Below are 27,866 nucleotides of genomic sequence, written 5' to 3' on the forward strand. Positions count from 1 at the left end.
TCATAGGCAACTTCTTCCCAAGCCACCAGCTCCATCTTGCCACACTGGATATACATAACTAGACATCACACTTGTCCGGTGTCATGAGGTAGCACCCTGTGACCCCCTGTGATCTCTGGGGTAACCAGGAGGAACAGGACTCAGCAGCCCTGGCAGAGAACCACCACACCCTCTCCTGAAGGAGTTCACACCCAGGCAAGTGGCCAGAGGTGGCCGAACAGCTGGGCAGAACAGCACATCACACTGCCTCAGCCCAGCCCAGCCTCCTGGGCCGCACGCAATAGCAGCAGTCATCTCTCACAACTTCCTTTACCCCAGGATTCTGGAAAGAAAGGGGAAGGGGGTCCTCCCTGGTGGCAGTGCGCTGCACTGCAAAGCTTAGCTGAACCCTGGCAGCTTCAGTGCAAGTTCGATCCCCACCCCGCAGGTGACCCACATGGTGCGGCAGACCTCTCCTGGCCTGCCCACTGCTCCCCTCAGCAGTGTACTTCGCCAGTCAACCTGTTCTGCTCCCCACTCTCTCTGGTGAATCACTGCCCCTGCACCTCTGGCCTGTACCCCAGTTCTGTATGCAGAAATAAATCTTTAAAAAGAGAAGAAAGAGTGAAGGAGGAAGTTGAGAGACTCTCTCAGAGACCACACTTGTGTCCTTATCACACCTTATCCTCAGACAACATTAAAAGTGTGATTGAGGTCCCTCCTTGGTGGCGCAGCGGGTTAAAGCACAGCACTGAGAAGCTAAAGCCACTTCCGCATGAGTTTGATTCCCACCTGCCCCGGAGGTGACCACATGGTGTGGCAGACCTCTCCTGGCCTGCCCACTGCTCCCCTCAGCAGTGTACTTCGTCAGTCGGCCTGTTCTGCTCCCCACTCTGTCTCTGGTGAAGCCTCTCACCACCCCTGAGCCTCTGGCCTGGACCCCAGCTCTGTATGAACAAATAAATAAATCTTTAAAAAAAAAAAAAAGTGTGATTGAGCAACAGTTCGTCCTCCTTTGGTTGGTGGGGCTGATGGCTCCTGCAGGAATGTGTGGCTGTGGCCTGTGGTGACAGCTTTCGCTCATAAATTGTGCTTTGTCTTCTAAGCAGCCTCTCTGTTGTTTGAGGCCAAAGGACAATGAGTCACTTGTGCTGTGTGATCCTGGTCCTAGGATTTCAGTGATGGAGGATGAAGCAAGGGCCTGATGTACCTTAAAGGCAAGAAGCCCTTAAAATTCCTGCTTGCGTACTTCTGCTGGTCCCTCCTGCCTTTTAAAGAGTCCCCACTTTGTCCCAACACAGCACAGAGTTGAGCTCATTTACTGGGGAGTAAAATCCCCAGGGCTTTCTGAGCACACAAGAATTGGCTTCCCGAAATGGTTTTTAAGAGTTTGGGGATGGCACGTGTTGCTAGGAGCAGCCTCCCTGGGAACACGAGCACACTCTACCTGCTTCTAGATGGGACGGTCTAGCAGCTCAGCGGCAGTTAAGCTCCCTGGCTGTGGAGCAAACCGGAGTCAGAGCTGAGCACCAGCAAATGACAAAGCCATCAACAAAGCCATCATTTCCTCGTTGTGGAATGGGATTAATGATGACCCCACGCTCCAGAGGCAGCGAGCCTGAGAGGCGTCAGCCGCTTGCAGGGCACCATCAAGCTGGTCTGCTGTGCTCTACTTAAGACCTCTGTTTGCCTTAAATTTCATTCTGCCCCAGGCCAATAATAGCCTGTTATGTGGTAAGGAGGTCTAGAGCTTGGACTTGGCTGAACCCCTGTGGGTGCTGATTCCCTCCGCTGGCCTCGGAGGTATCCCCGCGGCCAAGGGGCCTTTGTCAAGCAGTTTGTATAAAAGGCACTTCATTCAAAGCCTTGCTGGATTAACTAGGGCTTTCTGCAAATACAGGCTTGTTTTTCAGAAGCTTCCTTTTCTAGCCAGGAAAAGAACACAAACGATTCAAGTTATCCAAAACCCTCATCACAGTTTGTCACAAACACCTGGTACATCTTTTCAGCCCCCGAATGAGAACAGTCATTGGTTGGCTTGCTAACCCGAGGGGCACAGCCTCGGCCTGATGTTCCAATAGCATCTGCAGACAAACTTCCTCTCCCTAGAGAGGGATTTCCTGGAAGGACAGCAAAAATGGTTTTTGAAAGGAAAACATGGCTTTTGTGTCTGCTGAAGTAGAGTGAAAGTACCATTGTTCTCAAAGATGAAACCTAGATAACATCTTTCTTAAACTACTCCCTTTTTTTCACCCTCTATGCTGTGCAACATGAATGACAACTTATTGGGAAGTCAGTTTCCAGCCAAGACAGGGCCTACGAATTGGGTGCCTGTGTTCTTCTTTCAACCAAAAGAAAACCTCAGAATGTTGGGGCAATGTCACCTGATGACAAGCATTATGGGATATGTAATGACAACAGCATTGGGGGGTTGCACATAACCGAAACAAAGTCTTACGTACTTTCCCAAATATTCTAGGAGTCAGGACTCAGGGGCATGTTTTAGGAGCACAAGGGGATGTGATGGGGGAGGTATAATGAGACACCCCTTCTCTTACAATCACTGAAAAAGCCTCCAACTTCGCATACTGACTTTACACAAGGCAGGTAGAATAGTTTGGCGTCAAACCAAAAAGCAAAGAGGGGATTCTCTCTATTTTAACAAATAATTGCATCAACACCTAAGGAACCCACCCTCGGGAGGAGTCTTCACTACTTAGAATGGGGCCAATTCCACATTCTTTTTTTTTTTTTAAAGATGTATTTACCTATGCATATAAGAACTGGGGTACAGTCCAGAGGTGCAGGGGTGGTGAGAGGATTCGAGTGGGGAGCAGAATAGGCAGATGGACTGAAGTACACCACTGAGGAGAACAGCGGGTGTGTCAGGAGAGGTCCGCTGTGCCATGTGGGTCACCTCCCAGCTGAGAATCAAACTTGAGGTGCAGTGGCTGCAGATAGCTTCATAGTGCTGACCTTTAACTGTTGCACCACCAGGAAAGGCCCCAATTTGACATTCTTATTCAGAGGGCTTGGATGTCAGTTTTGAGGGGCAGTTTGGAAAGAACAATTTCCTTTTTGTTCTGTCCACGCTAAATTCCACCAGCATTTTGTGTGTATGCAAAAGTTGCATAACAATTTTATAATGTCCATTACACCACCATTTCTGCAAAAGGATGTTGGCTACATAGAAAATGAACATTTTTCAAAAGAACCTGTTTATGTTCTACAGATATTCATGTGCAAACTAAAGCTCTCAGGGTAGTTTACAAAGCCACAGGGGCCACCTAGGAGGTGATCCATGTGGCACAGCAGACCTCTCCTGACCCGCCCGCTACTCCCCACAGCAGTGTACTTCGTGGATCTACCTGTTCTGCTCCCCACTCTGTCTCTGGTGAAGCCTCTCACTGCCCTGAACCTCTGGCCTGTACCCTAGTACTTTATGCATAAATAAATAAATCTTTAAAAAAAATTGAAGTCACAGGGCAGTAGAGCATGGAAGAGCAGAGCCATGGAAGGAGTGTAAATCAGCTTCTTGTCTGAGCCATCTGTTAAAACCGGTAGACCTTGGGGAATTGAACTTTTCTGTCCCGAATGAACATGAGGATCCCTTGGACAACTGCGAGCCCAGTCCACTATGGTAAGAGAGGGAATGGCCCTCCTCAAATCAAAGAAAAATTAAAAGTAATAAAACTTCAACTGATTTGCAGCCAAGTAGTCCCTCCCACGGGGAACTCACTACCACAAGCAGACATGTATGCTGCTGAGCCTGCAAGTGTAGAAAAAGACTTTTGCTTTTTTTTCAAGTAAGAAAATAATCGTGAAGAGCTGAGTTGCCTTTATTTCAAATTAATTGTAGTTTATTCTCCCATCCAAGTACTAACCAGGCCCGACCCTGCTTAGCTTCTGAGATCAGATGCAATCGGGCCGTATTTTATTCTCAAAGCAGTAATATGGTAGATCAGAGATCATAAAAATATAAAAGTTATGCAGTGAAAGTTCTTGTTTCTGGTCCCCTGCTCCCATCTATCCTATTCCTCGCATCCCTGTTAATTATTGGTCTATTTTTCCAGTCACTTTATACAAATACAAGCAGTATGCATATGTATTTTTATTCTGCCTTTGGCAAAAGCCCACATACTATTGACATTATTCTACCTCTTGTTTTTTTTTTTAACTTTTTAACTCATGAAAGTGTCTTAGAGAAATTTTTAAAATCGTTGTATAGACTCCAAGAGTTTCTTCAACCCCTTTTAAAGTTGCACAATACCACCTCATATGGCTACATCAAAATTTACCTAACCAGCCCCGTGCTGACTGACACTTGGGTTGTGTCCCATCTTCTGCTGGCCCATATGGTGCTGCAATGAGAAGCCTGAACGTCCTGTACAATGCAGGTGTCCCTGTGCAAGTCATCTCCAAGAATGTCACTCGAGTCAGAGCAGATGTGGTTGTGATCGTAGGTGGATAGTCCCAAATTATCTCCAGGGGTCAGACCAACAGCAAGCAGGTGACTCTGTGCCAGTTTCCCCACGGCCTCATCAGGCCTGTATGTTGTAAAACTTCCCATTGCAAAACTGATAGGTGAAAATGGTAATCAGAAAGAGTTTTATTTGTATAACTCCTATAACAAGTGAGGATGAGCATGTTTTTTATGCTAAAGGACCATATATTTACTTTTAGTTAAGTTTTTCATAAATCATGAAATTATGTGTTAACATATTGTCTTTTTTATGTTCTCCTGCCCACTTAGCTATTGGGTTTTATGCATTTTTACTGCTCTTTTACAATCCGCAACATGTGTTACAAATATTTTTTTAAAGGTTTTATTTATGTATGCGTACAGAAATGGGGTACAGACCAGAGTTGCAGGGATGGTGAGAGGATTCACCAGAAACAGAGTGGGAGCAGAACAGGCAGATTGACAAAGTGTGCAGCTGAGGGGAGCATCGGGTGAGACAGGAAAAGTCTGCTGCACCATGTGGGCCACCTCCCTGGGTGGGATCAAACTAGTGCTTAACTAGCTGTGGCTAGCTTCATAGTGCTTTAACACCATGTGAGTCACCTTAGGGGATTGACTGTGCACTGAAGTGGCCACGGCTTGGCTTAGCTTAGCTCCTCAGTGCAGAGCTCCCCCCTGCTGCGCCACCAGGGAGGACCATTACAAATACTTTTTAACATTTGCCTTTTATTTTTTCATTTTGGAGTTTTTTAATATAGTAAATTTGCTCAATTTTTTTTAAAGATTCATTTATTTGTGCATACAGAACTGGGGTATAGGCCAGAGGTGCAGGGGCGGTGAGAGGGTTCACCAGAGACAGAGTAGGCAGTAGAACATGCAGATGGTCTGAAATATACTGTTAAGCGGAGCAGCGGGTGAGACAGGAGAGCTCTGCTGTGCCGTGTGGGTCAGCTCCCTGGCCAGGGATAGAACTCATGCTAAAGCTGCTAGCTTCATAATGCTGTGCTTTAACCCGATGCACCACCAGGGAGGGCCAATAACTGATACTTTTGAGTTAATCTTGATATAAAAAGTATAAGTATGGTGATTGATTAGTGAGGTATGAGAAATTGCTCCCCACCTCTTCTATATTCAACTTCAAAACAAGTATTTTCTGCACCCCCTTTAAACCCACACTTGAAGAAAAAACTCTTGTCCAAGAGAAACACCTCAAAATCCAAGCTTGCACCCCTCCCCTTCTATACTCACTTACTTCACTCAGTCTGTACCCCCACACAGACCCTCCATGCAAGTCCACAGCCCTCAGCACATCCTCCATGCAAACAGCCTCCACCAACAAGAAACCTGCTGCTGACCTGACCATGCTGGCATTGCAATCTTTGATTTCCAGCCACCATATATGTGACAAACATTTCTGTTGCTCATACACCACCCAGGCGACTCCAAAAGAAGCTACAAAAAATCTACAACTGTGTTCAGTCTCACATGAAAGAATTGACACCATGCAGCAAACACAGACCTATCTTGATGGGTCCTGGACGCTTCTGAATCAAGTGCTTTCCTCTGTTGTGATGGACGAGCAATGACCGACTCAGACTAGTTACTAGTAACATTCTAAATGAAGGCCACTAAAATGTGGCATCAGGACCTAAAATTGGCAGGTAGAGTTTACTAAACTCTATTTCAGAGTTCCACAAGGAAGCCTGGCTGCACATTAAACCTCAAGCAACGTGGCAAAACTTCTGTAGGTGCCCACATGTGCCAGCTGAATTCCCAGTATTTAAACAAAGGTGACTGTGCACAGTGAATTATCAGCCCTATAGAGTTGGTTGTGCTGTTATTTTGGCTTTTTTTTTTTCATATATATAAATTATCTCTTCCTGATTTAACAGTTTGAGTCGAACCTCATGATCTGCAGAACTGAATATTTGCATTATCATTCCTTTTGGCCTATAATACCATTTTGGCCTATATGATTTTCCAGTGACCGAGGCTTTAAAATATGCACCATGATTCAAGTTTCCTATTGTAACAGCAGATGTACACACAACCCACTCAAACTTTGCCTGTATAGTGATACTTCGTGAGACATACTGTTTGTAAACATATGGTATTCAAATTATTTGCAAAACACTATCAAAGCATGTAAAAATACACTTTCACACTTACTTGTAGGGTATGGTTGTATAGACAGATCTTCCTGTGCAAATGCTGCAGAATTTCCACTGGGATTTATCTATGGATCATTACTACTGAGTTTTGTTTCCCAGTTGAAAGTGGGGAAGGCAGATGAAGCTCTCGGTGTTTGCAAGTGTCCCAGTGTCCAGCATCTCCAAACTTCACTCGGAGCAAACACCTGTGGCATTATCTGTGCCATTTTCCAGAAAACAGATGCTGCCCAAAAGCTCTCTACATTTGCAAGATGACATCAGGCCCACCAGGCTTTCCCAGAATCAAGAGAAAAGTCGCACAAAAGTGTACTGTGCCCACAACCACACCAGACAGACTGTCCCAGCCTTTCCTGGCAGTGTCTTTGTGCCAGGTCATGCTGTGCAAGACCTGGCACCAGCATGAGTAGAAGTTTAAGGCGTCAGTCACACACCCCCACCCCATCCCACTCCCACCCGCAACTTGTCTGGAGAGAGCTCTTCCAGCTTCACCCTAAGAATGGGGCACCTGCGAACCTCAAGGGTGGGGTTACTCCCTGGAGTCTCTTCATGCCACACAAAGAGTGAAAGCTTCTCCTAGGTCTTTCAGGAATTTTCAGCCAGGCTGTAGGGGCCTGATTACCCCAGGACAGTGAACTGGAGCCTGACGGTTCCAGGCTAAGTCCACCCAGGAAGAGGTGCTGGGGAGACAGAGGGTTTGGCCTCCCAAACCCAAGCCACCTGTGTTGGTACCAGGTTTCATCTGCACCCCGATGACTCCACTCTTGATGGAGAAGCCACAGACTTAACCAGATGGCCCCAGCCACCTGATGGTTCCGCGGCTTCTCCCTCTGTTCCCAGCAAGGACCGACCTCACCCTCCTCCCTCTGGCACGAACCTGTAGGTCACGCTCTGTTCTGGGAACTGCCAGGGACTGGATGGCGCCAGGGCAAGGGGAGGTGAGGGGCACAGCAGAGGCAAGATGTGTGGTGGTGTGGAGGCTTTGCCAATAGGCTGCTCCCAGGTTGTCATCAGCCCTCAAAAGTGTGGGGACTGGCCAGGATCTGCTGCAAAACCAGTGACGTCGGTGGGCAGTTAGCAGTGTGAGCTGAGGACTGCAAATGTAAGCGCATCAGTCCCTACCTGCTCCCCTGGGTCTGCTCAATGCCTGCCCTCCAGGAGCCACAAGTCAGAACACCCTCTGGCACACCCCAGCTTTCCCATGCGAAATTGGGTTACATAAGATGAGAGCCAAGATCCTTTTTTGCCACCAAGGTGAGTTTTTTGGTTTTTTTGAGTGTGCACATTCCCAGGCCCACTAATAGCTTTACCTTACATACACGAACTGCTCTCTAGGTCACATTTGGAACTGTCCTGGGGTGCAAATGCCAAGAACTATGCGACTGTATTGTATATCTGTGCTGGGGGGTGGGGAGACCCAAGAACAATACCTTCCCCCATCCCTCCTCAAAAGACGGAAGCCACTGGCTTCCTCCCTTTCCTGCCTCCTGTGAGCCTCTGGACGGACGGACAGAGGCAAGAAAAGGGCATGGAAAGTCAGTGCAACCATCTTTGGGTCAGTCCTTACTGCAGCTCCCCCCAGCTCAACTGACCAGGGCCATCCAGGCCACACCCCGCCCCAGGCTTGTAGGGGCCAGGATGGAAGGCCTAGAGGCTCAGAAGGTTAAGCCCTCCCCACCCTTCTCCCCTACCACGCCTCCCACCCAGGCCACCTCACTTCCTTTTCCTCCTCAGCACCAATACACACTAACAGTGCAGGCTGAGAAAGTAGCCAGACCCAGCGTAGCTGACCGTGGGCCCAGCTTGTTCTGGCCGGCCTGGTCAGCCTCCAGAGTATGGTCTGGCTGAGGCCCTCTTTGCTGCTCCCCATTCTCTTCCTGGCTTCTCATGTTGGTAAGTTTCCCCTGAGCACCCCCACCCCTGGCCCCCAGGCCCTGATTTGCCCCCAGAAAACCGTATCTTCACCACCATCACTTCCCCCCACACCCTGACCAGATAAAAGGGAGATCTGGGCCAGGAAAACCTAGATAGACTCTAGAAATCACTGTGGCCTAGGATGTGGGAGGAGGAGTGGGGTAGGGTAGCAATTGTTGACGCTATGGGATCTTAGGATTAGTGGGGAGCACCAGGGCCTAAGAGTTTTCAGGGTGTGCTCATGTGGCTAGTGTGTTTGGAATCACTCAATTATTTATTTGGCAAACATTTATCAACAATATGAGAGCTGTGCTAAGTGGTAGGCCATTAGCTAAGAGGCAGGCAGCCTCCAGATCATACAATGAGATTAAATGATGCTCACCTCCCATGGCTGTTATGGAGTTTAAATGAGGTAATTTATGCAGAGTGCTTGGCACAGAGCCTGGCACTTGGTAAGGCCTCTGAGTAAGCTCTAGCTGATTCCGTCAGTGTGCTGGCCAAAGAACATTAGACACCCAGGCCACCTCTGAGTGGCTCATGATGTAATTGGGGGACATAGGTCATGGGGTGAGGGCTAAAAAGACAAGACACAAGGAGCTCCCGAGAGCCATGAGGAGAAATCATCTTACTCTACGTCAGGGTGGCTGGGGGAAGGGTGTCAGGAAAGAGAGGCAGTCTTCATTGTAGGCAGCCCAAACAATAGAGCAAATCTCAGAGGTCTGGATGTGCATGGAAGAGAAGGTTCCAGGAGGAAACAGGCAGGAGGGTCAGAGTGTGAGCAGCATGGAGCTTGAGAGCACAGACCTCCTTCTGAAGACAACAGGAGCCACCGGAGGTTGTGGGCCCACGAGTCCTCAGGTGTCAGTAATTCCTTTGGAGGATCAGTTGAGGAAGGAGGAGTGTGGCTTTCGGGACAGTCCTGGCCAATAAAGCTGAGGGAGAAATAAAGGTGGATGTGGGTGATGGAGAGAAAACCAAGAGCTTTGAGAAAACAGCATTTGTGGAATGTGGGGGCTGATTGGGGGCAGCCAGCATAATGTTTAGCTTTAAAATGTGGGCTGTAGAGTCAGGCAGCCTACCTCTGCTGATTACTAACCGCGTGGCCTTGGACACTCTACTTCCCTGGGGCTTCCTCCTCTGGCTGTAAAATTAGGTAATAACACCCACCTCCCGGGACAGCTGCTGTGATAAAATGATAGGACATAAGTAAACTGCCTGGTATATAACTGGCTGCCAATAAACTTAAATTAGTCCGACAGTGGGAATACAAGATGACTCCAACGTGTACGTCTCGTGTGGCTGATGTTGAGTCAGCGAGCATAGGAGAGAGGCAGGTTAGGGAAAGCTGATGAAACACAGGCCTGGGTTGAGACTCAGCGCTGAGAGTTAAAGACAAAGGACTGGATGAGCTTGCTCCAGGAAGCCTGGAGACTAATGATTACCACCCTCCTCTATAAACACAAAGGCATGGGCTTCAGCGAGGGGTGAAGAGCCAATGGGCAACAGGAGCTTGGCACACGCGGATGCTACTTCCATTCCCTGGTCCCCCGACGGGGATCATCGCTAGTGGCCTTCAGACTGATCACTGGGCACTTAACAAAGGGTCAGAGAAGGAGGGGCTGGGAAGTCTGGAAGGATGCTGCATGATGCTCCTCCAGAAAGATCCTCCCTCCAAGGAGTTCTCCCTCTGAGCAGTCCTCCCTCTGACCAGTCCTCCTGAATTGCTAGCCCCCCACTCTCAGCCCACATCACATGCTCCAGCCTCACCAAACTTGGACATCCCCCCACTCTGCATCCTAATGTTTTTCTTTTTTTTTTTTTTTAAAGATTTATTTATTTATGCATACAGAACTGGGGTACAGACCAGAGGTGTAGGGGCGGTGAGAGGATTCACCCAGAGCAAGTAGGGAGCAGAACAGGCAGATTGATGAAGCACACTGCTGAAGGAGCAGCGGGCTGGTCAGGAGAGGTCTGCTGCGCCATGTGGATCAGCTCCCTGGCTGGGGATTAAACTCACACTGCAGTGGCTCGGAAAGATTTATAATGCGGTGCTTCAACTAGTTGTGTTTTCAATCTGTGCTTAGACTCAGGCTGCTCCCTCTGCCCTGTCCTACCATTCACCTTCCCCTCCCAGCCCCCACCCTCCACCCACCTTCTGCATTTCTGCACCCCACTGTGAACTGTCAGCTCCTAGGCCCTCAGGCTTTATCTCCCAGGAGCATTGCCTCACTCTTGTCTCCCAACACTGAGTTAGATGCTCCTTCTCTGTGCCCTGTATCTGACACATATGTCTGTACCCCCAGTTTGGCACACTGGGGGGTGTGCCAAGGGCTCTACCCAAGACACACTGTGTGGGGGCGCAGGCCTGCTCGGGGCCTGTCCTCCTGTCCCAACCCCTTCTCTGGGCCAGGCCACCCACTACAGAAGCAGCCCCTGGAATCCTGCTTAGCCAAGCTGTCTAGGGTCTGCAGTGACAGTTCTGTCCTGCTCCCCTCCCCCTCCCAGCCTGCACCCTCCTGGTGGGGGGCTGAGAGAGGGCTCCTCTGGAAAAGCTGCCTTAGACACATCAGGAAAGGGGAGTGATAGGCAATAAAAAGTGAGGAAACGGAGACAGGGAGCATAGATCATTCTTTCCAAAGCTGGGCTGCAAAGGGAAGCCATCTGGCAGAGAAGGGAGGGGACCAAAGACTAGAGAAAGGGCTTGTTTTGTTATTTTAGGATGTGGAGACTTGAGGGACAGGGTCTGTGCCCAGGGAAGGGACAGGAAGAGGAGGGAAATGCCTGAAGCCGGATGCCGAGATGGGTGGGGGTGTGGGGGGGGCGCCCGCTGGGATCCAGGTCTGTGTCCCGTCCCAGGCGCGGCTGTGGACCTGACGCTGCTGGCCGACCTGCGTCTCACCGAGCCCCAGCGTTTCTTCCTGACCTGCGTGTCCGGGGAGGCTGGCGCGGGCCGCGGCTCGGACGCCTGGGGCCCACCGCTGTTGCTGGAGAAGGACGATCGCATCGTGCGCACGCCGCCGCCCAGGCAGCGCCCGCGCCCGGCCCGCAACGGCTCGCACCAGCTCACGCTGCGCGGCTTCTCACAGCCCTCCGACCTCGTGGGCGTCTTCTCCTGCGTGGGGGGCGCGGGGGCGCAGCGCACTCGTGTCGTCTACGTGCACAACAGCCCAGGAGGTGAGTCTCCGGCAGGGGAAGGAGCTGGGAGCAGGGGCTGCTGTGGACTCTGACCTCACCCTCCACTGGCAGCTCACCTGCACCCTGACAAGGTCACCTACACAGTGAACAAAGGCGACACAGCTGTGCTCTCCGCACGTGTGCGGAAGGAGAAGCAGACAGACGTGATCTGGAAGAGCAACGGTGAGAGGAGTATCCAGCTGGAGGGGTCAGATACTCACACACCTCCAGGGCCCTCGGTCTCCCTAACTTTGGTGCCTTAGCATGCCTGTCACCCCTATACACCCGTTGACCTCCTGGCCAAACTCCAGGGCCCAGCTTCTGTCCTGGACACCTGCGCCCACCTCATCTGCAGCTCTGAAGCTGCCCTCCTGCCTCCCCCAGCAGATGGGCAGCCTCTGTGGCCACCTACCTCCTTCCCGTCATCTGCAAGTCTGTACCATGTTAAGCCCTCACCTTTGGCTGTCTGCTGGCATTTAACTGTCACATAGCAGGGAAAACTGTCCCTGACACAGACAGGGGGCAGTGGACCTCTCCCAAGAGACCTGTCCGGTCTTGTGCAGAGGCCTGGGTGGACCTGGGTTCTCGGCCCAGCCTGCCTCCACCTTGGCCCTGTCAGAACTCTGGTCACCTGGTGGGAGGAAGCCATTTTCCTGTGTGACCTCAAAGATGCCCATCTTAGTCCTCATCACCTGGACCCCTGGGCTCCTAAGGGAGGAGAGGCCTCCCCACCTTGGCCCAAGGGGTTTGCCTCCTAAGCCCCGCTGCTGAAAGAAAAAGATGTAGAGAATTAGCTAGAATTGGGCTCCCTAGCATCTGTTCCATCCTGAACAAAGAGGTGAGAAGAGGTGGGGCAAGAGCTGGGTGCTTTTCTGTTGTCAGGGTTCTCTGGTCTGGGGGTGGGGGGAGGCTCCTGGGAGAAAGTCCAGAGTTCTCAGAGGAGGGGGAATTATCCAGGCAGAGAAAGGGGGAAGGACATTCTCCAAGCATGGATAAGGGCAAAAGCAGGAAGCTCTGAAATGCCCTGGTGTTCCTAGAAGACAAAGAAGCAATTCCGGAATGCAGGAACGTGGGGGCTGGGTCCGGGATGGAGAGGTGGAATGCAGGAACGTGGGGGCTGGGTCCGGGATGGAGAGGTGTGAGGCCTGAGGGGTTGCTGAGAGGAGCGTGTTGAGGGGCTGGGTGTTCTGAGGGCAGTCGTGCCTCGCTGAAGAGTGTGGGCCCAGAACTCGGAAATCTAGCGGAGAAAACCCACACGAGCTGTGAGAGCAGGCCAGATGCAAAGGGGCACTTTGGAGGCAGGCGCTGCTTAGGAGGCTCGGGGAGGCTGGGCCCGGGCTGTGGCCCTGGGTGGAGAGCGGTGGACGCCTTAGGAACTGGGGAGAAGGAGAAGGTAGGCTGTGGGGCTGGCAGGGCCTGGAGGGGACTGTTTCCCAGCTCTCTGGCGTGGGTACAGACGCCTGCCCAGCCTCTCTCCCGGTGTGATCACTGTGCTTGCCGTGCACATTGCTAGGACGAGACAGAGTGGGTGGCGGGAGGCGCACTGCTGTCACGTGCTGCTGAGGACCCCGACCGGGTTGTGTCCCCAGGATCCTACTTCTATACCCTGGACTGGCATGAGGCCCAGGATGGGCGGTTCCTTCTGAAGCTCCCAAATGTGCAGCCACCATCGAGTGGCATCTACAGTGCCACCTACCTGGAAGCCAGCCCACTGGGCAGCGCCTTCTTTCGGCTCATCGTGAGGGGTCAGGGGCAGAGGGTCATGGGTGGTGTGGGAGGCCAGGGACCCTGTGGGCACTTCCCGTGGGCTCCCTGGGTCCCCTGGGCCCCCAAGCCTGCTTCAGCCCTCTGCAGCAGTGCTCAGGTGGGTCAGGTCCACTGCTGAAAGTACATTCCTCCAGGCTGTGGGGCTGGGCGCTGGGGACCAGACTGTGCCAAGGAATGCCCAGGCTGCCTGCATGGAGGTGTCTGCCATGACCAGGATGGCGAGTGTGTGTGCCCCCCTGGATTCACTGGAACCCGCTGTGAGCAGGGTAAGGACGAGGGGGACCTGGCCCTCAGGCAGGAAAGATGCCAGCCATGGAGAGAGAGCTTGGAGGGTGAGCGTGCCGGTCAGGTCCCTGATCCTGGAGCCCAGCAGGGTCCCACGTACCCACGTGTTCTCTCTTTGTAGCTTGCAGAGAGGGCCGTTTTGGGCAGAGCTGCCAGGAGCAGTGCCCAGGCACCTCAGGCTGCCGGGGCCTCACCTTCTGCCTCCCTGACCCCTATGGCTGTTCTTGTGGATCCGGCTGGAGGGGAAGCCAGTGCCAGGAAGGTATGGGCTGACCCAGCCACCACGGACTCTGAGTCTTCACCCTGGCCCTAACACACCAAGCCCTCCTCACTCCCTGCTCACCTGGCCAGTGCCCTTCTCTGCCTTCACACAAGCCCAGCTGTGCTCTCCTGCCCCCTGACTCTGCCCCTCTGACCACACCCCCTCTCTTCCCAGCCTGTGCCCCTGGCCATTTTGGGGCCGATTGCCGCCTCCAGTGCCAGTGTCAGAATGGGGGCACCTGTGACCGCTTCAGTGGCTGTGTCTGCCCCTCCGGGTGGCATGGAGTGCACTGTGAGAAGTCAGGTATGAGCACAGGGGCCCTGACATCCGCGACTCAAGTCAACGCCTCAGGTCTGGCAGGAGTTCTCGCCGCCAGCCATGCCGTCCAGTCAGCAATGGGCAGCCCAGAGGGGGCCCCCCACAGCCTGAGAGGGCAGGGAAGGCTTCTGGGAAGAGGCAGGTTCTGAGATGCGATAGGAAGGCACAGAGGAGGTGTCTGGGCGAGGAGCGTGGGCAAAGGCCGAGGGGCTGAGGTTTAGTTACCAGGACAGTGTAGAAAGAAGTGCCGGGGCAGTGGTCATCAGGGGTGAATCCTGGGGCCTCTGAATGACCAAGTGGCAGGCTGCGGATGACAGGGACAGGAGGGGACTGAGGAGGAGGTAGAGGAGAGTCAAAGCTGTACTTGTGGGAAGCCCCTCCCTCGCTTCTAGATACAAGAGTGGAAGCAGGAGGCCAGGAGGATCTGTAGCCCAGGTCAGGAATAAAGGAGGGCTGAGCCAGCTGACCGGCTGGGGATCCAGGCCGAGCAGGACCCTTGGCCATGTGAGCAGCTGTGCTAGCAGGCGGGGAAGGGAGCAGGCAGGGAAACAAGGACCCTGGAAAAGGCACTTGGCTGGCTTTCTAGCTTTGCGTGGCTGACCAGGCAGGTCAGGGCGCTTTGGTGGTCACGTGTCTGTGCCTGTGGGGCTCCAAGGTATGTGTCTCCTCTCTGCAGACCGGATCCCCCAGATCCTTGATGTGGCCTCAGACCTGGAGTTCAACTTAAGGACGAAACCCCGGATCTACTGTGCAGCTGCAGGGAACCCCTTCCCAGTCCGGGGCAGCATGGAGCTCCGCAAGCCAGATGGCACTGTGCTTCTGGTCAGCCCATGACCCCTGACCCAGAGCCCCCACCAGCTTCCCAGTAGGCTTCCGGCCCCTTGACCCCTCAGGACTTCCTGCAGGTTCTACCCACTGGCCTACCTGTGGCCCTCATGGGGTCTGGATGGTTGCGGGGCTGCTGGCCCCTGTGGTCAGTCTAGACACATGTGCCTCTGCTCCATGGTGCACATTCCCTCTGTCTCTCCCCTTCCCCCACCCCCAGTCCACCAAGTCCATCGTGGAGCCAGACAGGACCACAGCCGAGTTCGAGGTGTCCAACGTGACTCTTGCGGACAGTGGGCTCTGGGAGTGCCGCGTGTCAACGTCCGGTGGCCAAGACAGCCGGCGCTTCAAGGTCAGCATCAAAGGTCAGTGACATCGGGGACCATGGAGGATGGAGAGCAGGCAGAGTGGGCATGTCCCCGTTGTGTGCAGATTGGGTATCCTAGCAGAAAGGGCATCAAAGGGCCCAGCCCAGCACCGGACACAGGAGAGGACTTGTAATAGCCAGAGGCCTGGGCAGTGTGAAGGCCAGGGCCCAGCTCAGTCCTGTCTACAAAGGATATCCTGTGGCCTTGAGGCCAGGGGTCCTCTGCAGCCCTGCCCAGCCTGCTGCCTGGCCGTGCCTTTCTCACCACCCCACACACAGACGGGGCCTTCACCTGCCTCTGGACTCAGCTTCCCCGCTCTGAGTTCACGGCTGGCCAGGGAGCTCGGAGGGTGGCTGCTCCCTGGGGCCCAAGCCAGGTCCAAGCAGTGTCCTCACCTATGATCAGACCTATGACAGGCTGACGCTGCTGTCCGTCCGGCCTCTCAGCTCAGAGCCTGCATCCTTCTTGGCCCTCCCACCCCCAGCCCTCCATCCTCTTCTCCCTTTCTTCCTGGAAAAGCTAGTGGTAAATGTTTAGAAGAGGCAAGGGAACCCGTGAAAGCATTAAAGCAATAATCTGGCGAGAAAAGCTGTAGTCATAGCACTGACCGTGGAGTGAGGAAGCTGGGCAGGAACATAAAGGCTACTTGCGGTAGAAACGACGGGCGTTAGGTGCCCTGGTCAGGCCCAGTCCAAAGCTGGCTATAGCTCCGCCCGGCTGTGTGTCCTTCCGTAAGGTGCTCAGTGTCTCGGTTTCTTCATCCCTAACAGGGCAGTGAGCCCTGCTGAGAGGCAGTTGTGAGAATTAGAGATTATGCTCCCGAAGCATCCAGATAAATGCTTTCTCACTCGTTTCCTCTTTTTTTTTTTTTTAATTATGAGAGATGAATGTTGAGGGAAGGGACAAAAAACAGGTGACCCCAGGTTCTCTCTGCCTTGGGTTTCAGCTCCTCCGTCCACCCCATAATGCTTGGGCATTATGCCCTCCCCAAGACCGATCTGGCTTTACCACTCCCCCGCTTAACATCTCTTGGGATGCCCACATGCTCTCGTGGCCGCTCCTCGTGCCCTGAGTTGCCAAGGGCAGCACTCTGCCTCCTAGGCCCTGGCCTCTCCAGCCACCTGTTAAGCTTGGTCCCTCCTCAGCCCAGAGGGCCCCCAAAGTCCAGCCAAGCTGCCCAGTGCACCAGGAGAACTGGGCATGCCGTCTGGGCCATGCCTCACCCTGAGTGTCCTTGCAGCTCCCCCAGTGCCCCTGACTGCTCCCCGGCTCCTGGCCAAGCAGAGTCGCCAGCTTGTGGTCTCCCCGCTGTCCTCCTTCTCTGGGGACGGGCCCATCACCTCTGTCCGCCTGCACTACCGGCCCCAAGACAGCACCATGGACTGGTCTGCCATCGTGGGTGAGTGGGGGGAGCTGGGGGCAGGAGGGGCTGGGCCAGGACAGGGCAGCTGGACAGTGATAGGGGAGGGAGATGGCGTAAGGGGAAGAGACGGGCTACGGGAGACCAAGGATTCTGGAAGGGTTTTGAAACTACCTGATGTATGCCGTGTGCCCCTCCCAGTGGACCCCAGCGAGAATGTAACTCTAATGAACCTGAGGCCGAAGACAGGGTACAGTGTCCGCGTGCAGCTGAGCAGGCCAGGGGAAGGTGGCGAGGGGGACCCGGGGCCTCCCACCCTCATGACCACAGACTGTCCTGGTGAGAGGCCAAGCGCCACCCCTTCCCTGCCCAGGGTTCCTGTCCTCTGCACGCAAGGCTTGTCACATCATGTCCAGCCCAGGGGCCCCTGCCTTGCCCACCGGAGGTCCCACCCCTTCCACTGGGGATCTGGCCCACCCAGTCCCAAGGACCTGTGGAAAGCTCTGACCCTCGATCTCTGGCCCCAGAGCCCTTGCTGCAGCCGTGGCTGGAGGGCTGGCACGTGGAGGGCCCTGACCGCTTGCGAGTGAGCTGGTCCTTACCCTCGGTGCCTGGGCCACTGGTGGGCGATGGTTTCCTGCTGCGCCTGTGGGACGGGACACGGGGACAGGAGCGGCGGGAGAACGTGTCGTCCCCCCAGGCCCGCACCGCCCTCCTGACTGGACTCACGCCTGGCACCAGCTACCAGCTGGATGTGCGGCTCTACCACTGCGCCCTCCTGGGCCCGGCCTCGCCCCCCGCACGCGTGCTCCTGCCGCCCAGCGGTACGCTCGTGAAGGCGGTGGCGGGCTGGGGATGCGGGGAGGACGTGGCGCCGGGGACACAGGAGGGCCGCGGGGCGTGAGGTTGTAGGAGGACGGGTCGGCGTGGAGAGCAGCCGGGACACGAGGAAGACGTGGCCACAAGGAGGCCCTAGGATACGCACAGACATGGAGACACGCAACGGGGGGACGCAGGTGCCAGGAGCACGGGGTGGAGGAGAGCCCAGGGGTGATGGTTCACGTGGCAAACTAGGGCCACAGAGCAGCGGGAGAACATGGGACTGGGGAACGCAGGACAGTGGACACGTGGGGAAGACTAGCAGACCTGGAGGGTCTGGGGCCTCAAGAAGACCTGGGACGTGAGGACAAGGGGGAGCAGAAGGGACTGTGGGGTGGAGAGGAGCTCGGCCCAGGCGGGGAAGAAGGGGGCCGGTGGATGACTCCCATGCCAGGTCCACAGCGCAAGGGAGGCAGAGAGGATCTGTCAGACCCGCACATATCCTGGCCCGGTCTGAGTCCTGCCTTCACACCCCCATCTCCCCAGGCCCCCCCGCCCCCCGACACCTCCATGCACAGGCCCTCTCAGACTCCGAGATCCAACTGACATGGCAGCGGCCGGAGACTCCGGCTGGGCCCATAGCCAAGTACATCGTGGAGGTGCAGGTGGCTGGGGGTTCAGGAGACCCACTGTGGATAGACGTGGACAGGCCAGAAGAGACCAGCACCATCGTCCGTCACCTTAACGCCAGCACGCACTACCTGTTCCGGGTGCGGGCCAGTGTCCAGGGGCCCGGCGACTGGAGCAACGTGGTAGAGGAGTCCACCCTGGGCAATGGTGAGGGGGCAGGCTTCATGGGGGTCCCTGGGTCTTGGGGGCCAGTCTCCTTCCTTCCACGTGATCCCCTGTCTCCCAGCCCCCACAGCAAGCCAACAAGCCAGGTACCCTCCCCTTTCATGATTCACTGTCTGGAAAGTGAAAGTCCTGACATTCCAGGGACCCACTCGTCCTGGGCTTGACATCCTGCCCCTCCCTGGAGCTACAATCTGACTTCTCCCTTTGGGTGACGCCTTGGTGGCTCTTGGGTGCCCCACCCAGGTGACCTTTTTTGTGTCCAGGGCTTCAGAGCGAGGGCCCCGTGCAGGAGATCCGGGCGGCTGAAGAAGGCCTAGATCACCAGCTGATACTGGCGGTGGTGGGTTCTGTGTCTGCCACCTGCCTCACCATCCTGGCCGCCCTCCTGACCCTTGTGTGCATCCGCCGGAGCTGCCTGCATCGCAGACGCACCTTCACCTACCAGTCAGGCTCGGTCAGTCACCTTTACCCACTCCAGGGCACAGGTGTGCAGGCCCCGTGGAAGCGTCTCCACCACTGCACACATGCGCTTGTATTCTTCAGGGATTTAATCCCACACGGGGATTCATGTAAGACTAGGTCACACTCAAGGGCGCACAATTTAGCTTGCCTTATTTCTCTAGAACTGAATTCAGCTCACGAGCTCATTTATATTAGGGGTAAAAAGTCTAATACCCCAGTTCAGAATAACTCAGTGTGTCCTCGCTTCCCCAAGATCAACTTGGAGTCTCCCCTTTCCTTGGGAGTGACCTAAGCCTAGGGAGCCGCCGGCTTCCTGCTGGCCTCTGTCGCCCCCGCCCACCTCCACCTCCACTTGGGCTCAGCCCTTCCGTGGCTTCCTGCTAATAGGCCACTCAGGCTGTGGGCACTTCACCCTGTCCACCACCATTGCGAGTCACAGGCCCCCCTTTGGGTGGCTTAAGGACTTGGGTGCTTCCCTGGCCCAGGCCCACTGCTTCGGCCCCTCCCGCAGCTGTCACTACCAGCTGGAGTCACAGCAGGCCTGCAGCTCCCCTTTTGCTCCTGGGGGCAGGGGGACGTCCACAGTCCCATTGGCCTCCCTGGGTGCCTGTCCTGGTTCCTGTGTCCTTCCGCACGTGGTGCCCTCCCAGCTGGCTTGGGGGTGCAGGCGCGATGCTTGCTCCTTTCCGGGTTCCCAACATCACCTCCTCTGTCAGCCCCTCCCACTTCTTCACCTGTCTTTCTCTCTCCACCTGGTGGTCCTGTCTCCCCTGGAATCACCCCCATTGTTGTCCCTCAGGACTGAACTCTAGCCTCGGCCCTCCAGCACCAAGCTTTTGTGTTTATAGCCAAGCTTTGGCATTTAAAAAAAAAAATGCTCTTCTCTCTCAAGGGCTGACCCTTGTGATAGAAAGCCTAGTGTCCCAGGCTATTGTCTCTAGCTTTCCTTTCAAAGTCTCCCTTCAGAGACTCAATTGGCTTCTTTGTGCCAGGCTGCATTGGTTCACTGGCCCTCTCTCTGAGGTCAGCACACACAGAAAGCCACTGCTGTGGTGGGGGAGGGTAACAGCTACCAGTGTTGGGCGAAGGAGCCGGAAGGAGCCTGTAACATATCTGTCATCCTAAGACAGCAAGAGGTGTTATGCTAACACAGATCCAGGGCTGTCGAGGGACAGCCAGGGCTGGGAGCTATCGCCCCTGCTTTGGGGATACGTCTCTTCCACTAGTGCACAGCAGCTCAGGGCTTTCTACTTAACAGGTGCTCTATGCATGTACCCTGCCCCAAGCAGACTCCTCTCCAGAGCATCCCTGGTGACAAAAGCCTGGTTGTGGGATTAGTACAATAACAGGAGGCTCGCGGCTTCTCTTCGCAGGCCACGCTAATTCCTTTCAGTTTTAAGTGTTAGAAGCATTAGTCCTGTTGACTCGCTTGTGTCATAACTTCTAGCAACTTGGCCCGCTCCCCCTTCCAGAGCCCTGCCCCCGCACCCCCAGTCTGTGCCTCCCTCTACCTGACACCCACCTGTGGCTCTGTCTCCTGGGATTCTGGCTCAGTACATGTCCCCTGTCTGTGTGTCTGTCCCTAGCTGCTGCCAGGTGCCCTGTGTCTGGGACTCTGTCCTTTCATCTAACCATTCTTCACACACCTGTCAGTGCCCCTTGCTGGCTCATGTCTCTCGTGTGGCCTCTCTGCCCCTGCCCACCTTGTGAAGGGTGAAGAGACCATCCTGCAGTTCAGCTCAGGAACCCTGACGCTGACCCGGCGGCCCAAACCACAGCCCGAGCCCCTGAGTTACCCCGTGTTGGAATGGGAGGACATCACCTTCGAGGACCTCATTGGGGAGGGCAACTTCGGCCAGGTCATTCGGGCCATGATCAAGAAGGACGGACTCAAGATGAACGCGGCCATCAAGATGCTGAAAGGTCCCTTGGGAGTGACCCTGGCCCCAGTCCCAACTTGCTCCCTTGTCCACAAATCCAGGCCCCACTTGGCTCCCTCCAGCAGTTGACACAGCTCAATTCCCATTCCCTTTTTTCAGAGTTACTTCTGTCATTCATGATATCAGGTTCTTTCTTTCTTTCTTTTTTAATTCTGGGTTCTTTGCACAGAATATGCCTCTGAAAATGACCATCGTGACTTTGCCGGAGAACTGGAAGTTCTGTGCAAATTGGGGCATCACCCCAACATCATAAACCTCTTGGGGGCCTGTGAGAACCGAGGTGAGCCTCTAACTCATCACTTAGCCTTTCTTCCAAACCCCCATCTTCAGCATCAGCTCCCCCACATCACTAGCTGGCTGAGAGCTGCAGGCTACCGATACCAGTTCTCTTCCTGCTTCTGACCCTGTCTATCTCCACGGAGCACCTGCTGTCGCCCCAGGTAGGCTGCACATAAACCACCACTTACCTCCTCATCTGCCAGGTTACCTGTATATCGCCATTGAATATGCCCCCTACGGGAACCTGCTGGATTTTCTCCGGAAGAGCCGGGTCCTAGAAACAGATCCGGCTTTTGCCCGAGAACATGGAACAGCCTCCACCCTCAGCTCCAGGCAGCTGCTGCGTTTTGCCAGCGACGCTGCCAACGGCATGCAGTACCTGAGTGAGAAGCAGGTGTGTGGGCATTGTGAGATTGGGAGCGTGGGGTGCCAGAGGGAAGAAGGGGGTCACTGAGTCAACTTCAGGAGCTAAAACCAGCAGGCTCTCACTGGCTGTGGGGTAGAGAAGCAGAGAGAGGGACATGAGCCGGGCTGCTGGCCTCGTGAGTGAGGGGCACAAGACGAGGAGCAGGCCCAGAAGGGGTGCTGCCTACGAAGCACCCCAGAGACATCGTGGTGGCAGTGATGAGTCAGTAGTCATAGGCACCAGCCCACAACTCAGGTGAGAAGCCTGAACCAGAGCCTGCAATCTGGGAAGTGATGTGAGGGAGTAGCTGGGGGGCCCCCAGGGGGGGAGGGGAGCAGAGTGGGGGTCTGCTAGAACGGAAGGAGTGAGGGGACAGTACAAGGTGGAGAACGTGAGTCTGAGGAAAGGCGTTTTATTTCAAATTTAATTTTATTTTTTAGTATATTTTTTACATCATTTTCCATTTTCATACAATGTATGATCTATCTTCTCGTGTATGGCCCTAAGAAGTTCTTGCCACCAGTTCAGCCATGCCCCATCACTGTGGTCCCTGTGCTCTTCCCACCCCCCAATGCTCTCCCTCTCCCACCCCCCGAAGAATATCTCTGGTTTATAGTTGCCTGCTGAGTTTGGGTTTTACTTTTTAATAATTACTTCCCCCTCCCCAACGCCAATCCCTTATTTGGGTCCCCTACATTCCTCCTATAAGAGAAACCAGACGGTATTTTTCTTTTACTTTCTGGCGGATTTCACTGAGCATGATCCCAGAAAAGGCATTTTAAAATTAGGACAGTTCCGAGTGTCTTTGAAAGCAGGGGCAAGGGGCCAGTGCAGAGGGCGGGGCTTGGAGACAGGGCTCTGAAGAAGACGAAAGCTGAGCACTGAGGACCAAGAACTCCAGGAGAGAGAGGGCTTTCCCCACCCCCTCCATGACGGCAAGGGAAGGCTGAGAGAGAACAGGTCTTGAACATGCCCAGGGGGCGATGCAGCGTGGTCACTGGAGAAGGCCCACCGCCACCCCAGGAGACGGGGGCAGGCCGGGCCCCACCAGGTTGGCCCTGGGAGAGAGGGACGACAGCCTGCCTGACTACTCAGGCAGGACTCACCTATCCAGGATGAGGCCCAGGGGTTGGAAGGAGGGTAGGATGCCGCAAAAGGCACCCACAAAGACTGGTGTGGGGTCCTGGGCTCACTGGTCCCAGCTTCCCCCAACTCTGGCCCTGCCCACAGTTCATCCATAGGGACCTGGCTGCCCGGAATGTGCTGGTTGGAGAGAACCTGGCCTCCAAGATTGCAGACTTTGGCCTTTCTCGTGGGGAGGAGGTTTATGTGAAGAAGACAATGGTGAGTCTCAGGCCCCGCCCTCAGGGCCTGGCCTGACCCCAGAGGCCTTCTTCCTGACCCAACCGCTCAATCCCTCGCTCCCAGGGGCGGCTCCCAGTGCGCTGGATGGCCATCGAGTCTCTGAACTACAGTGTCTATACCACCAAGAGTGACGTGTGAGTGGGGACGGGGTGGAGAGGGCTTGGTAACACAGGACGCCGGCAGGTCTAACCTGGATGTGTCTCCCAGGAGTGTCCAGGTGTGACACAGGTGTGTCGAGGTGTGACACAGGTGTGTCATGGGTATATGTCGGTGATGCCATATCTTAGTGGGAAGGACGAGTTGGAAGGAAGTTAGTCTTGGAGGGTGTTTCAGGAATAAGAGTGGGGCAGCAATAGTTTGCTGACTCAGGTGTGCACTGGAAGGGTTGGGAATGCTGGCCGCTGATGCCAGGTGGGCAGAGAGGCCACTCTACAAACGCTCTCACCTTCTCTGAAGGGAAGCGTCATCACCGCCTGAGGTGGTTAGCCAGAACTTAACCTCCAAGACCTCTCTGTGCTTCCCCCCTCGCCAGACAGCCATCTTGGCATACCCTCCCCACCAGGGAACCTGCCTACCCTGGCCTCTAGCCTTGACTCTGCTCCTTGCCCCAAGCCCCTTGGCCTGGCCTGCCTGGCTCACTGTCCACCACACAGAACATCCCTCTGGCCACCACAAGCCAGCTTGCCCCCTCTGTCCCAGGACCCCAGGTTCCCTCCCCCTATGAGGCACTCACCCACCCTGGTGTCGCCTGACTCTAGCAGAGAGGTCCTTATAGTGCAAGAGACTGTTAAGAGAAAGGACTTTGGAGTCAGTCTGCCAGGTTTTGCATCATGGCGCTGCCGCTTACCAGCTGTGTGACCTTTGGCAAGCTAGCTAACCTGTCAGCGTCTCCATCTGTAAACCAGGGACACTGACAGTACCTCTAGGGTTGGTGTGATGGCTAAAAGAATTACTGCATGCACTAAATGAGCTGTGTCTGGCCCAGAGTGTGCATGATGGAAACGTGAGCTATAGTTCCTTTGAGCTGGGAGGGCTGTGAATGTCTCTCCAAGGAGCAGAGACAGCCCCTGGTGGAGGCCCAGTACGTGCAGAGGCCAGGAGGGCGTCACACCTGGGGAGACACTGACACTGAGTTGCTGGCCTGGGGCTGGCAGCTAACTACATGCAACCTCCTTTCAGGTGGTCCTTTGGGGTCCTCCTCTGGGAAATCGTGAGTCTTGGTGAGTACCCAACCTCCAGTTCCCAGGGCCCCCAACCCCCCCCCGCCCCCCCGGGGGTCCTGGGCTGGGAGAGCTTTGTCTCCCCCTGCAGGAGGCACACCCTATTGCGGCATGACCTGCGCTGAACTCTATGAGAAGCTGCCTCAGGGCTACCGCATGGAACAGCCTCGGAACTGTGATGACGAAGTGTGAGTCACCTCCTCCTGGACCCCAGGGCCCTTCTCCGTGAGGAGTGACCCTACCCTGAGCCCTGTGACCCATCATCTCTGTGGGTCCTGACCCCTCACCTCAGCAGTGCCCTATCTGCAGGTACGAGCTGATGCGTCAGTGCTGGCGGGACCGTCCGTACGAGCGACCTCCCTTTGCTCAGATCGCACTGCAGCTGGGCCGAATGCTGGAAGCCAGGAAGGTGAGGAGACTGGGGGTGATGGGCAGCCCCACAGGGGTGTCTGCCCAATCATAGCAAGCTGAGAGCAGCAGCTTCTTGCCACAGTCCCCACAGGCTCCAGGATGCAGCCCCTCTCTGGCTTTCCATGGGTTAGACACTAGGCCCTTCCAAACCTTTCAAGGTCGCGGCTTGTCCCCAGCAGCAAATCCCACCCCCAGGTCCTACAATTCCTGTCTGTGCTTCTGCCAGGGCCATCAGCATGTCCTTAGCTCGGCCCCCTCTCCTCACCTGGCACAGAGACAGAGTGGAACGTATGAATGGTAGCCAGCCAATGGGTGGATGAAGGGATGATACAGCAACTGAGTGAATGGATGAATAGAACTAGTGGATGAATGATACAGTCGTCATAAGAGTCATACAAATAAGCATGCCATTAAGTAACCATGTGAATGAATTATCAAGTATAAATAGAGAAATATGTCAAAATGAAGACATGTGAAGAGTTCTTCATATGAATGAGTGAGTGAGGTGACAACATGGATTAGTAAACATTCTTAAGCATAAAGGAAGGATCAATCAGGTAAATAAGTGGGTCCTCAAAAGTAGCCTTGGGAATAGATGAGGAGCAAACGATTGGCTGCATGCGTGAGCAAGCATGTCATCAGGGGAGGGCATGAACAAACTCTTGTCTGACGGTGTGCCAGGGGCCTCCCACCTGCATGCCCAGCGGTGGTCTGATGCCCTCACTGCACCAGACGGGTAAGGGCTGTCCTCTGCCTTGAGGCCATCTTTAGTATCTGGTACAAATCGGTGTCTTTCAAATGTCCCAACCATGTGCAAGTCAAGGACCTCTGGGCCAGAAGTGCCCCCAACCTTGATCCCCACTAAAACTTACTCTGCTCCCCAGGCCTATGTGAACATGTCGCTGTTTGAGAATTTCACTTACGCGGGCATTGACGCTACAGCTGAGGAGGGCTGAGCTGCCATTCCGTCAGAAGCTGGCTCTGCTGGCCAGAGCAGACCCCACGCGCCAACCTGTGATTTCTGATCCTTGGAGCCTCTGACCTGGGCTGCCTCGGGAATGTTTTTTTAACTTAGGGAAGAAAAGAGGGGACTGGGGAGGGGGTTGTGTAGGGGAGTTGGGTCCTCATCCTTTGCAGCTGCCCCTGCATCCTGCATTTACTTGCCCCACTACCCTTCACACCCTTCCCTCTAGTTGACTGTTCCTCTTCTGCTACCCCCACACTCAGACCCTACTTCAGTGCCTCACCCAAGCCAACACTAACAAACCCTATTCAGCTACTCCTGCCCTGGCCTTGTAGCCAGAACAAATAAATGTTCTGAGGAGCTCTATTCAGTGTCTGCCTTCTACTGCTGGTCCATCCCTGGGAAATGCTGAAAGAAAGAGGGAGAAGCTGAACTCTCCAGGAAAGGTATGCTGTCCCTAGTTACCCTGTCTTCAGTTAGGGCTGGCTCACTATGATGAAGGATATTCTAGAAGACCCATTTTAATATATGCTATCATAACTTTACCTCTAACCCAACCCCATTTTTGTGGCAATGAAAAACTCTAATTTTCCCCTGGTCTCTTCCCTGCTGTCCAGCCTTCATCACCACAAAGTCTCCCTGAATCTCTAAGTAACTTCCCGTCTAGGATCCTTTGCTCTGTCCGCATAGCACATTGAGCATCAACCCTCAGCACCAGATGCTTGTGGGGTCTGGAAGCCCCAAGCCTCCTCATGTCTCCAGACAGCCTTCCCGGGTTTGGCAGCCACCTCACTGCCCCGCCTGTGGGCCCCCCAAAAAGGAAGTAGAAGTCATCCCCAACGTTAGCCTGTCATGTGGGACCTGCTTCCCTCAGGGCCTCATAGCATTCTGGGAAGTGGTCCCTGTCCTGAAAGCCAGCCCCCTGTCACTACACCACAGAGCCCTTCAGATGTGTCACCGTGTTATCCTTGGGATTTGTCACTGCTGGCCTCCGATGGCACTCCCACTGGTCCTTAGGAAAGAAGACCTGTCTTGCTCCATATATTTTTTTGGTGAGTCAAACTCAAAGAAGCCATTGTCATTAAGAGCAGATTCTGGAATCACGCAGATTCCTTTGTCCCTCCTGTCTCACTACCTGTGTGATCTTAGTCAAGTCACTTCACCTCCTTGAGCTTCTTTTTCTCCTATGAAAATGATGTTATTGAGGAAGTTGAGGTAAGAACTACCTCAGTGGTGTCAGCACTAAATAAGATGACACAGCACATTTCACAACATTGGACCTAGTCATAGTGAAGATGAGGTTTATGTCCACACATACTTTAAAAAAGATGAAGTGATACTATAGACAAGTACAAGGAGTTAAGGGCAAGAAACATCACAACTGTTCCAAAAAAGGATTGAATGGTGGGTGGGAAGGGAGTGCTGAATTTAAGAAATTAACTGAGGCTAGGATAGGAGAGGTGGGATTTGTTAGAATGAAACTTCATTTCAGATCTAGTGCAGGGTTATTGACAGGTTTAGGATGTGGGAGTTATAAAGATTCCCCTGGTGGCACTGATGCACGTTTAGACAAAGAGGCCCCTGTGGAGTGACAGATACACAAACAAATAACAAAATAGGGTGCTGTCGCTTTGGAGAAGGAGGGGGCCCGTGGAATCATAGGGAGGAGGTGGGGTCAGGAAAGGTTTTCTGGAGAGAGTGACATTTTAATCTGGGCTATGAAGAAGCAGGAGCTCTCCAGAGGAAAAGGCCCCACCGAGGAAACAGCAGCGCTGACGCATGTCGTCTTGAGGAGCCACAACGTGTCCACTGTGACTGGAACAAAGGGAGAATGTAGCCCTGTGATGTAGGGAGCCAGAGCGGCTCCTCCAGGCCAGCCCTTGCTGAGTCCTCCGGGCTGCACTGGGAGGTGGGTCTTTACGCAAGGACAGAGAGGAACCACAGGAGAACTGCATGCAGGGGAGTGCCGTGATCAGATTTGCATTTTTTTTAAAGATCCTGAAGACTGTGTGGAGGGTGATTGTAGAGGAGCATGAGTAGAGATGAGGTTTTTGTCCATGTGTTTTTTATTAAAAAAAAAATGAAATTGACAAGTTCCTAGAAAAACAAGAACTATCAAAATTAACCCAAAAAGAGAAAAGGCAAATCTGAGAAGACTCAAAACAAGAGAAGAGATTTGGCTAATAGTAATTAAACAGAAAAAAGGTCCAGAGGAATACTCCAAGCCCAGACAGCTTCACTGGTGAATTCCACCAACAATTTA

The 27,866-nt window shown here is 54.1% G+C and overlaps 1 protein-coding gene across 2 annotated transcripts; it reads left to right on the forward strand.

Moving 5' to 3' along the window:
* The first annotated feature begins 8,265 nt into the window (after positions 1 to 8,265).
* Positions 8,266 to 25,969, forward strand: TIE1 (tyrosine kinase with immunoglobulin-like and EGF-like domains 1). 2 transcript variants are annotated; one of them, XM_004678882.2, is made up of 23 exons: positions 8,266 to 8,502; positions 11,380 to 11,697; positions 11,770 to 11,880; positions 13,287 to 13,442; positions 13,599 to 13,730; positions 13,871 to 14,011; positions 14,186 to 14,314; positions 15,006 to 15,151; positions 15,375 to 15,519; positions 16,763 to 16,921; positions 17,084 to 17,221; positions 17,410 to 17,706; positions 18,248 to 18,538; positions 18,820 to 19,010; positions 20,731 to 20,941; positions 21,128 to 21,238; positions 21,441 to 21,631; positions 22,874 to 22,987; positions 23,072 to 23,142; positions 24,188 to 24,228; positions 24,320 to 24,416; positions 24,538 to 24,637; positions 25,524 to 25,969. In XM_004678882.2, the coding sequence occupies exons 1-23, from the start codon at positions 8,445 to 8,447 to the stop codon at positions 25,593 to 25,595; spliced, it is 3,420 nt and encodes a 1,139-aa protein (XP_004678939.1). In that variant the 5' UTR covers positions 8,266 to 8,444; the 3' UTR covers positions 25,596 to 25,969. The 2 variants fall into 2 exon arrangements, 1 of the variants encoding a protein (XP_004678939.1); XR_001145235.1 differs by lacking the exons at positions 23,072 to 23,142; positions 25,524 to 25,969 and having other exon boundaries at positions 8,386 to 8,502; positions 24,538 to 24,626.
* Positions 25,970 to 27,866: the final 1,897 nt, after the last annotated feature.

The sequence above is a fragment of the Condylura cristata genome, unplaced genomic scaffold, assembly GCF_000260355.1.
Source record: "Condylura cristata isolate star-nosed mole 26May11 unplaced genomic scaffold, ConCri1.0 scaffold00008, whole genome shotgun sequence".
Lineage (NCBI taxonomy): Eukaryota > Metazoa > Chordata > Mammalia > Eulipotyphla > Talpidae > Condylura > Condylura cristata.

Coding starts and splice junctions, on each gene's coding strand:
- TIE1 (XM_004678882.2), top strand. CDS start 8,445: ATGGTCTGGCTGAGGCCCTCTTTGCTGCTCCCCATTCTCTTCCTGGCT. Junction 20,942..21,127: donor GGCCATCAAGATGCTGAAAG/GTCCCTTGGGAG, acceptor TTCTTTGCACAG/AATATGCCTCTGAAAATGAC. Junction 24,229..24,319: donor CTGGGAAATCGTGAGTCTTG/GTGAGTACCCAA, acceptor CTCCCCCTGCAG/GAGGCACACCCTATTGCGGC.